This window comes from Eptatretus burgeri, chromosome 18, assembly GCF_056783735.1.
Source record: "Eptatretus burgeri isolate ZD-2024b chromosome 18, Ebu_testis_v1, whole genome shotgun sequence".
Taxonomy (NCBI): domain Eukaryota; kingdom Metazoa; phylum Chordata; class Myxini; order Myxiniformes; family Myxinidae; genus Eptatretus; species Eptatretus burgeri.
Window position 1 is genome coordinate 8,698,783 of NC_140978.1, and position 10,757 is coordinate 8,709,539.

Consider the following 10,757-nt stretch of genomic DNA (forward strand, 5'->3'; position numbering starts at 1 on the left):
CGAAGGGTGTCACCCTGAACCGCCATCTCACCTGGAACCGCCAAGCCGAGTTCTCACCCCCAAACAACCAACTCACGTGGAACCACCATGCCGAGGTCTACACTCCAAAGCTGCACAAGGTGTCACCGATTTCATGCATAGAAGTCATTCATGGTTCCTTATGCAGTGTACACCACTTTGGTTCGCTCTCTGGCCACCACTCTAACTCGAAGTCAGCTGCTCGTGCCCTGCCTGTCTAAGATTAATTATACGAACAGAATTAGTTTAAAGTATCGCATGCAGCGTCCGCGTACCGTGAACTCTGATAATTAATCAGTCCCGATTTAAGAATCATGCGCTTTGTTAAACGCGCCCACAACAGCTTCTTAAATGCGCACTTTGTGCTCTTGTCAACGCCTCGAGCCACGTTTGATATAAATTTGACGCTTGTAATTGTTCGCGGAGGAAAGCCTGAGAAAGGATTTAAGAAAGATTGGGAGGGGGCGAGGACCCGCAGGTTGCAAACGCAGGAGCACGTCTGTCTCACCCCACCCTCGTCCACGGATCTCCGCCCTGCCCCTGCCACCTTACTTACTCCGTGGCGCATGCTCGTGCCTCGATTGGAGCAGACCCGTTAATCTCATGCTAATAAGAGCGTTTAAAGGCGCCCGTCACGCGGGCTGTCGAGCACACGGTTTACCAAAAAGCTCGAGGGGTGTGAAGTCCCTTCACGCGATCTTCTCTCACGTGGGGGCGAGAAAGCTTGTGCTGTTCGCCCCCACAATGTCTCGCTCGTTCCTCGTTGATTCGCTAATCGTGAAGGATCCGGGAAGCAGCCGCGGACACCTTGAAGCTCACGCCAACATGTTGCCCCATCTTCCCTTTCCCATGGCTGGTCACACTGCGCCTGCGGTCGGGGTACACATTCGCAAGCCACCCAGCACACTCTGCGTATGTCCGCTATGCGTTAGAACGACTCCATCGGGCCAAACGACATTGCCTCACCCATTACTGAAGTCACCTTTTCCCGAACGCATCCCCGCACCATATTGCCAAGCACAGGGAGCCTGCTCGGTCGGACAACCACCGCACGGCATCTGTGCGCCAGCTTACAGCCTCCCCAACGCGAGCTTCCACTGCCTTTCGTTTGGTAAGCATCTACCGGCGGCGGCGTGCGTTCGAGTGATCGAACGTGTCGGTGCATTCATGACTAAAGCAGCGGCGTTGAACATAGCTCTTCACATTAATAACATTCGGGTTCTTTAAAAACTGACTTCAAAATGCGCGATGGAAGCGCCGAGGGCGCATTACGCACAATCGAGCGAAGTCTACACGCGGAAAGTTCATTGTTGCGTCATACACACGCTTACGCATGTTCAAGTTTGTTTGGATGTCGGGGAGGGGGGAATCCTTTTTTTTTTCCACTCTCTCATTCGATTCGTATCAATGATATTTTATCAATTTTAAAACTTTTCTTACATGGTATTTTGGTGACGTTCCTATCGGTTCTGAGTTTCCTTCGTCTTGCAAGGACCAATGTGCACGGTTCCCATTTTCCGTTCGAGTCTAATAAACGACTCTTTGGCAATCCAGCTCGGTTTTCTTTACAAATGGCGACGTGCATCGAGAGGAAGAGGATTTAAGAAGAAAATGCATCGAAATTGATGAAGTTACTTTTGTGTATTTTGGCCTCGGTAAAATGCGTAAAAATTGGATGAAAAGGAGCGACGCAACAGGTCTCGTTGAAACTTCACGGCACGGCGTTAATAGTGCAACCGGCGTCGGTCAGTTGGTTAAAGACATCACAATTTGGTGGCTATTTTGTGAAATGGATGTGTATCGATCATTATGTTCGAAGAATGCGAGATATGAACGTGGAAGTGCAATAAACGGATAATTGTTGATTGTTTGTTCGTCAATTCTTACTGAGCAATTAAGCTGAGCAAGAAGCCATCATAGTTGAATAAATTGCCATAAAATTACACTAATTCATGGAAAGGGATACAGCAAGCAAATGTCAAATGTGATTATATATATATATATATATATATATATATATATATATATATATATATATATATATATATATATATATATATATATATATATATATATCCTCGATGAAGATTAAATACACACAAGAGCATGTTGACGGAAGAAGAAATGCGTGCATGACGGGTTGCTCTTCCACGAGTTTTGAGCATTATTTTCGTGCTCACGAAGATTACAAGTGTTTTAGATGAATTTTTTGCAATTGCAACTCGCGACTCACATAAATATTTCTCCAGGTTCTGACGGTGGCACTCAGCTGGGTAGCAGCAAGCGCATGCGCACAGCCTTTACAAGCACGCAGCTCCTGGAGCTGGAGCGTGAGTTCTCTGCGAACCGTTACCTCTCTCGTCTGCGCCGCATCGAGATTGCCACTTACTTGAACCTTTCTGAGAAGCAGGTGAAGATATGGTTCCAGAACAGACGCGTGAAGCACAAGAAGGAGGGCAAGGTCGGGGTGGCTGAGCTGCCAAGTGCAGGTGTCGATGGAGCCGCCTCCAAGACTGGCGGACTTCGATCCGCAGCAGGCAGTGCTTGCAAATGTGGCTGTGAACCGAGAAATGCTCTGGGACGGCGGTCCCGTGAAGATGACGAAGCGGCCTCCATAACCGTTCCTTTGGGAAAGGAGGAAAAGGACTTGGTGACTTTAACACCTTGAGCTCTTGTGCAGCACAGTCTGCTTCTCGATACTCCATTGACCTTGATTCAGGATCAACTGCACCTGTGGAGAATACCATGAGCCCAGGTGTCCCGTAAATTATGTTAATCTTGTACGCACTTCTGTCTGGTTACTTCGTCGCGAAGTTGAAACCAAAACATAGTGAAGGAAGAAAAACTTTTTAAACGAAAGCGACAGTTGGATGTAAACATATCCAGTGCTGCCCTTTGTGCTTTATGATATAGACATACTTACCATACCGACAGAGCACTTGTGAACATGACCCAATTATAGGGTTGTTTTTTTCCCTTTACTGCATATGAATATGTGGATTCCATGTATATATGTGTGCAGTTTACCGTAGAACACCGTGCTTCTGAAATCAAACTGACTTGTTTCGGGATGCTGTGACATTTGAGTTTCATTGCGTTAAATTTAATATGTGAATTTCTCTTTATTTGTCGATATTTTTGACGTGGATTTTATGTCTTGTGAATATTTATGTTAAATTATTAAGTTATTTAATAAATTGGTCGAAAGAAATGCAGCGCAAGTTTTTGATTGATCAAACGAATTGCTCATTGCAACTCAGAATATGGGGAGGGGGGAATTTCCTCACCTGCATCAATAACTTCGTGGAAGTCATTTACTGATAAGTACAAAGGATACAAGAATTTCTCCTTACTTCGTTTTCGGACCATATTCCATTGTGTAACAGTACAAGCAACTCCTGATGCGAAGTGTGCAAAAGTATTGAGAATGCCAGATGTGAATTTTCAGCTTGAACATCAGCAGGATAAAGAAATCCTCCGGAGGGTCATTCAATTTCAAAATATCCCAGTTTTGCTGTCGGGAATCTAACCATGCTGTCTGTTCCTTGCATTTGGACGAGTTCCGACTTTTATTCGAGTGCAGACGAGAGGTGTAAACGGATGGTGATGGGCGTTTTCAGCTTGCCTGACCCTCCTCCCCCCTTTTTTTTTTCTCTGTTTTGACACTCTCTTTGTACAACCGCGGCCCAAAGTTGTCAAGCTCAGAGCGCAAGATTAATGGAAAGTTTATTCATCCGATCGCTTTGGCGGCGGCGATTTCATTGACTCCTGACAACTTCCAGCTGCCCCGGGCGCTCAGGCGTAGCCGCCCGTAGGCTAACCGTGCGGCGGCCAGCCCGAGTATCGCCTGACAATGATGGATAGCGCATCTATTGAAGAAAGACTGAGGCGTGGTTGCTAGCACTCTATTTAAATGATCATAATGAGCGGGCGTTGACAATCGCCGGGTGGTTCTGCCTTTTTTGCGCCCCTCTGGTCCCATTTCATACACCCTCCAATGCTAAGAATTGCACTGAAGACACTAATGAAACGCGCCACTCAATGTCCTTGTTAGTGGATGGGCAGTGAACGTACGACTGAGATCCGCCCCGAGAATGCAATAAAAGTTAAGCAACGCGTGGATGATGTAGTTACAGTTAAGTTTGCACTGGGCGAATAATTCTTGCGAAACAGGCTGTTGGATAAAAATTGTGTCCTTACTAGGTTGTCACATGAAGTCAATTAAAATTCTCGGGTAATGCCATCATAAAAAGCCTTAGACAAGAAATTGAAATTATCTTTATCACTGGAAGTGAATTCATACCAATTTACGACAAGCAGTTACAAACTCCATGAAATACTCCTCGTGTTTAGTTACAACTCAGAAGTTTTAGCATTTCCTGCTTGCCTCAGTACACCTATAATGCAAATGGAAATGGAGATGTGCTCCAGAAAGCATCCTGTTGATTCCACTTTTAGTCGTCAATAATGCTTTTGCTTGCTCATACTCTTTCTCTGGTGGAGCAGGAAGGATGCAACATCAGAAAGTCCAAACGGCATTCTCATTAAATCTGTCGAGTCTGGGACAGGTGGGATGTGCACTCACGACAGCCGCTACCGCGATGGGAGGCCACGTCGCTCTTTCAGAAATAAGTTCAGGGGCCTTGGAATCCCGACAGCTCCAAATTAATATCTGTCAGTTATCCGTTGGCAGGGTAATTGGATTAAATAGGAAATCGTGGGTCGGGACTGGAGTGGCATTGCGTGGTGCTGGCAGGGGGGCAAAAAGCGCATTTGCGGAGGGCGCATCGCATCTGTGTCACGCGTCCCACTTCTGTCCGACCACGCGTTAACACCCTTATACTCTTCGGCAAGCGAAGCGTGTTTCAACAAGGCATCTTATATACCTCTGGAACACGGCCCCAGCCTTTTGAAAATAGCTTAAACAGGCGCACACTGGTACACGTGCAGGAAGAAGCTTTGCGTAAATTTCACGTGACTATGAAAGCGGCTTTTGTGCACCCTCTTCCCCCATTTGTGACTCTCAGCTCGAGCCAAAGGTAAGGGAAGTAGTGGTTTTAGTTTGGTGCAGATTTCATTCGATCGCGTTTGTCGTTTAGTTTCTTGAAGAACAAATGTGAAACCGGCTCAGCTTTTGCGCAAAATACATCATCCTTAGGCCGTGCTTGAGATCCGAACGATGAGCAGAGCGCATTTTGGAGCACCGGCGTGGCATAGAAAGAATAACTTGGGAGAAATTGTCAAAGTTGGATTAGTTTAAGGCCATAGTCTTTTGACATCGACGGAAATCAAGCTTTTCTTTGAAAAAAAAAAAATGATATGCTCGGGCAATCTGGTAAGCGGAGAGAATGTTGTGTGCTCGGTAGCCGCGCCCCCTTCACCGCACGCTCACTCTGACGATCTCTATACGTTCCCATTGAGCACTGTGATAAATCAAGCTGCCCTCGATGTCGTAAGAAGTTGAAAAGCTTTCAATAGAAGCTTCGCGTCCGATACCTGAGTCTGCTAGACGGCGCGAGATATGCAAATGCCTAGAGAATATTCGCACGAAAACTCCTCGAACCCGAGCGAAAGGCGCCCATTGTGAGTTTCTTTAGAAATCTCGCCGTTTCTGCATGACAAAGAACAATTAATAAGCCGCCTTTTCACTCTTCGGCAGCTGGTCCCCCCGGCTGCAAAAGTTTGGAGAAAGCCGCCCTGCGCTTTGAATGCGCGCAAACGCCTTCCCTTTTTTACGCACTCATTCGCTCTCCCGTTTCGAATCGCTTTCTGCATAAAGGATAAAGTGCTTCTTAAAAACTGTACTCTGCTTTTCATGGTGATAAAAGAACAGTAAATTTTCATACTTGGTTAGGGTTTCACTCTTGTTTAATGCAGCACGCCTGCGTCTGCCTCTATAGACCGTCCCGGTGCCGACTCCTCAGCCACGTGGCGGATCAGCACACGGAGCGGCTGCTACGCGTGGCAGGCGCCAAGGTCCTTTCTATTCCCACTGCTATTAGTGCATCTTGTCGTTTTCTAAACCTCTCTCTCTCTCTCTCTCTCTCTCTCTCTCTCTCTCTCTCTCTCTCTCTCTCTCTCTCTCTCTCTCTCTCTCTCTCTCTCTCTCTCTCTCTCTCTCTCTCTCCCCTCGACCCGATCCCTCCTCCACCTTGTGAAAGCAACATCCTCTCCTTATTGGTAATGTGCGTTCTATAATTAAACTTTCTGATGCAACTGATGAACAACGGCGCGTGATTTTTAAGAGCATTTACTACGGGGTTTTGAGATTTAAATAAAACACTCGGAAAGTCCAGAAATCCTTTTAGCAGTTCCACCTGGGAGTCGAACGCCTTTTACAGCTATCGTTGTTTCTGTGATGCGCACAAACGGACAAGGCACAATTTACTTTATCGCAACAATTGAAAATTCAACTTCCACCAAACCAGTTGCTATAACTATGACACTAGTTCTTAATATTGTGAGCACAAGTTTTAAGAGGCATCTGGTCTGTGCGTGGCAGATCACACATTGCACAATCACCTGCTTTTGCCTTAATCCCAGAATCTGGAAGCAAAAGTCATCTCAAGACGCAAACTCGCCGCACATTAGCAAGCCATTTTAAGGTAAATGTTAACGATATACGGTCCAGTTATGGTAATTACTCGTTGACACAATATCTGATTCTTCTTCAGGGGATGATTTAATGCCATGATTAACTTCACAAATTTTTGGGACCGCACTTGTGAATGTCATGAAATGGGTTCCTCAGTGGAGTTGCGTAATGACGCATTTCACACATCATCATATCCAATACTGTTTGTGTGATTTTTACAAGAACACTTAAAATTGTTTTCTTTTGTAAAACCATACTAAAGCGTATAACATTGAGGGGCAATTCTTCTCTTGGATGTTATTTTTAATGCGTCAGACTTTTGCCTTGTCGTAGACGTTGCAAACACATTTACAGTCACTAAACGGCCCTCACTTTAAATCTAATCACATAGTGCAACGCAATTATGTGGAAGGATGCGACATTTCCCCACAAAGAATTCAGCAATATTCTTTAGCAGAAAAACTAATTACATGTAAATATTGTATATATTTCGGAGATAGTTAGAGGTGCGGATCACGTATAAAACTTATGCACATTGTAATACAAATCATAAAATCAGCACACCCTCGGGGATGCACTCCATGGGCCGAGAGCCATCGATCCGTGAGCACTGAGAGGAAAGAGAAACGGAGCCACCAGTTGGCTGAAAGATTCGCCACCGTCAGTACAGCTTGACCTCTGCGGGTCAGGGCCATTCACACCGCCATCGCCTTCCTTCTCAAAGGGTCTGCTCTAGAAGGTGTGCCATTCGATTGTACAGAACCATCGGCACAGACTAATAGAGGTCGACACTGTGATAATGGCCTTGTTTTTCAACCCGCCGTCCCATTGGCTCGACAAGCATTGGCGTTTTACCGACGCGGATTGCACCAAAGGCTCTCTGCTTTGAAGTGGTTATTCCTAGCTCTGCGCCTTATCCAAGCGCATTGTGCACAAATTAAGACAGGTGTGATGCTGTTTGGTTAAGTATAACATGCATGTTAAATCTCTAACGCTCAGTCCAAACAAATGCTCAAGAAAGTAGAGAACGAGAGATCTCTCAAAAAAGGAACACCACCTCCTAGTGGGAAGCGTTCAAGCAACGGAGCGTTTTAAAGCGTCGATCCGACTGGCGCGTTTCGAATGAGCAACACCGTTTTGTACAAGAAATGATTAAAAATATCAAAATATTTCCTGACAAAGCTCAACACATAACCTTTGCCCAAAGACCAAAATGCATGGTCGTGGAAGGCCACTAAAAAGCTTGCACCAACAATTCACGTACACCTTGTTGCGAAGGCCAAAAATTCATCGTCAAACAAAAAGTGGAAACTTCTCCATTGAGAATGGATTTTTATCCAAAAAAAGTCTGGGTTCGGTTTAGCCCCATCTATAACCTGTCAGATTGGTGATTTGGAATCAGGATGCTCGATCAGAACGTGTGCCTTCCCTTGGATGGACCTTAAGCTGTTAGAATTGAAACTGTCCCATCTGTTAGAATGAGCTGCTTGATGTTAAAGCACGGTGTGTTTTGCGAAGAGTAGGGGAGTTATGGCCACCGCCACCATGAACAAATTAAAATTTCTGCTCCAGGAAAATGTCAGGACTGGCCAGCTGGTTCGTGAAAAACTTGGGCCAATTTACCTCTTGTGGCTGATCCCACAACAATGCTGGATTCACAAAGTAGTAGCCATATGATTAATGTGTTTTAATTGATTTTTTTTAAAGAATGCTGAATTTGTGCCATTTAATATCACATTTCACTTGTTGCCTTCAAGATAAACCGAAAAGAGCAATATGCTGGGCTCCTGATGGGAAGAGAAAACTTGGACGGCCAAGAGATATCTGACAATGTCTGGATGAAAGCAATCAAGGTCATGTGGAATAAAAAAATTATATTATACATACATACATACATACATGAAGCACAACTGCACAAGAAGTTCAAACAAAGGTGAATGCTTTACAGAACCTGGGTTTCCCCCCCCCACCCCCGGTTTTGCCATACCTGCCAGGTGGCAGAAGCTGTCTCACGACGCTCTTGTTTGTCCAACATGTGCCTAAAACGTTTGAAAAGAACCACAATCCCGGCTCTTTCGATAAATCTCAGCATATTTGCTGGTGCTGATATAACGATAAGCTTGAAATGGAAGGTACGATAAAAAGTCAAAATTTTCAATTGTTATATTTCATGATGTCGATTTCCAATAGGTGGCCTCAAATGAGTTGTAGTAAAATCCAGGTGTAGTTCCATACACACATCCAGATTTACAGTGCATGCGAAATTCACAAACTATATATGTGTATGTAGTTGTGAACATTCCAAAGAAATAAATAGCATCGGTGTTGCAAAACAATGGAGAATTGAAGAACGTTCATGTGAGAAACTTGTGCAGAACATGTTGCTCTACCTTTGCGTTGGATGAAAAAGCACTAACTTGGTGGCACAGCACTGGAGGCAGATTCACGGACAAGAGGCAGGTAAGATGAGTATTCTGATGCATTGAAGTTACCATGCCAATGCGGTTCTGTATCATTGAGCATCCATGTGAATTATTTACTTTTTATGTCTATTTTGAGCGAAACGGTTCAGCAAAAGATGATAAAGGGTCAAAAACTAGTTAATATAATCTATGAACTAACATAGCCTAATCTATATTATATTATATTTGCAGGAGTACCCGGCGTTGCCGGGCAATGTCGGGTCCCTCTTCCCACACAACCCCTTGAGCGACGAATTCATCGATATGGCTGAAATAATGATGCTATAGATGTTTATCCTCAGCCATGTAATGAATCTGGGGTGTGTTCAGTTACCAAGTTTCTTGTAGAGCACTTGCCAAGTGGCTTAAGCACTCAAGCAAGCACTCCATGAGAAACGGTTGATGAGGACCGGCTGGCTTGGCAAGCTAGCTGATTGGTAACTGAACACCACTGGACATCTCAACAACATACAGTACATACAAAACACCGACAAAAGGACATGAAAAAAAAATTTAATACTTCAATTATTATTCATGAGTATTTTCGTTGTAATGAAAACGTACCTTGTTCAGACCGACACATCCACCCACAGACACAAACTCAGCTTTATCTGTCTATCTATATATTACTAAAACTCTCATCATGTATGGAGTATGTATGTATATATGTATGTATGTATGTATGTATGTATGTATGTATGTATGCATGTTCCCAAAATACAGCCAAAACGGTACATGATAGTGCAACAATTTTCGGGCCACCTTAATCACCATTCTCCTGCGGTGTGCAGTATCAAGTTTCGTTCAAATCGGGCAACGAAAAAATTATGAAAAAAATTATTTCCCGATTCAGTCAAGTACTTTTCGGGAGAATTTGATCAATCCAAACAACCTCAGCGGTATAGTTCGCTGGAGCTATCTTTTTTTTCTCTCTCTCTTGAAATGATTATTTTTTATCAACCGCTGTCACAACGGGTTCACGGGTCATCAAGTGTATTACTAAAACTCTCATCCTGCATGTATGTATGTATGTTCCCGAAATACAGCCAAAACGGTACATGATAGCGCAAAAATTTGAGGGCTGCCTTACTCACTATTCGCCTGCGGTGTGCAGTATCAAGTTTCGTTCAAATTGGGCAACGAAGAAAATTATTAAAAAAACAATTCCCGATTCAGCCAAGTCCTCCTCGGGAGAATTTGATCAATGCAGACAACCTCAGCGGTATAGTTCACTGGAGCTATCTGTTTTTTTCTTGAAATGATTTTTGTTATCAGCCGCTGTCACAAGGGGAACCTAACGGGTTCACGGGTCATCTAGTTTATTACATTAGGCAGCTGTGAGACACCTCGCGTGAAACTGCCATGGTCGCATGATATTTCCTCCTCTCATTAATCTTTTATTCTTTTTCTCCCTCTCATAGTAATCAGAAAATAAACTTCTATCCTCCATCATCTATCATATCATTTTTCCGTGAGTTTTAGTACGTTATAAAAAAGGCTCCAATTATTAGTGCATTCCTGCTATTGACGTCGTTGTGTGATGACGTCATGAGTTGGGACATCATTTTTTTCACACCTTACATGGAAGCAAACATGGGATATTTTTGCTTGTAACAGTCATTGTAAATTCTGAGAAGCAAACATTGAGTTAGAAGGGACACGTCACTGTCTCGCAGACAGAA

At 44.1% G+C, this 10,757-nt stretch overlaps 1 protein-coding gene across 1 annotated transcript; it reads left to right on the forward strand.

Moving 5' to 3' along the window:
• Positions 1 to 409: 409 nt before the first annotated feature.
• GSX2 (GS homeobox 2) lies at positions 410 to 3,220 on the forward strand. Its single transcript, XM_085864193.1, has 2 exons — positions 410 to 1,129; positions 2,268 to 3,220. Exons 1-2 carry the CDS (start codon positions 622 to 624, stop codon positions 2,684 to 2,686), a joined length of 927 nt encoding a protein of 308 aa, XP_085720319.1. The 5' UTR covers positions 410 to 621; the 3' UTR covers positions 2,687 to 3,220.
• Positions 3,221 to 10,757: the final 7,537 nt, after the last annotated feature.

Coding starts and splice junctions, on each gene's coding strand:
- GSX2 (XM_085864193.1), top strand. CDS start 622: ATGCTAATAAGAGCGTTTAAAGGCGCCCGTCACGCGGGCTGTCGAGCA. Junction 1,130..2,267: donor CTTCCACTGCCTTTCGTTTG/GTAAGCATCTAC, acceptor ATATTTCTCCAG/GTTCTGACGGTGGCACTCAG.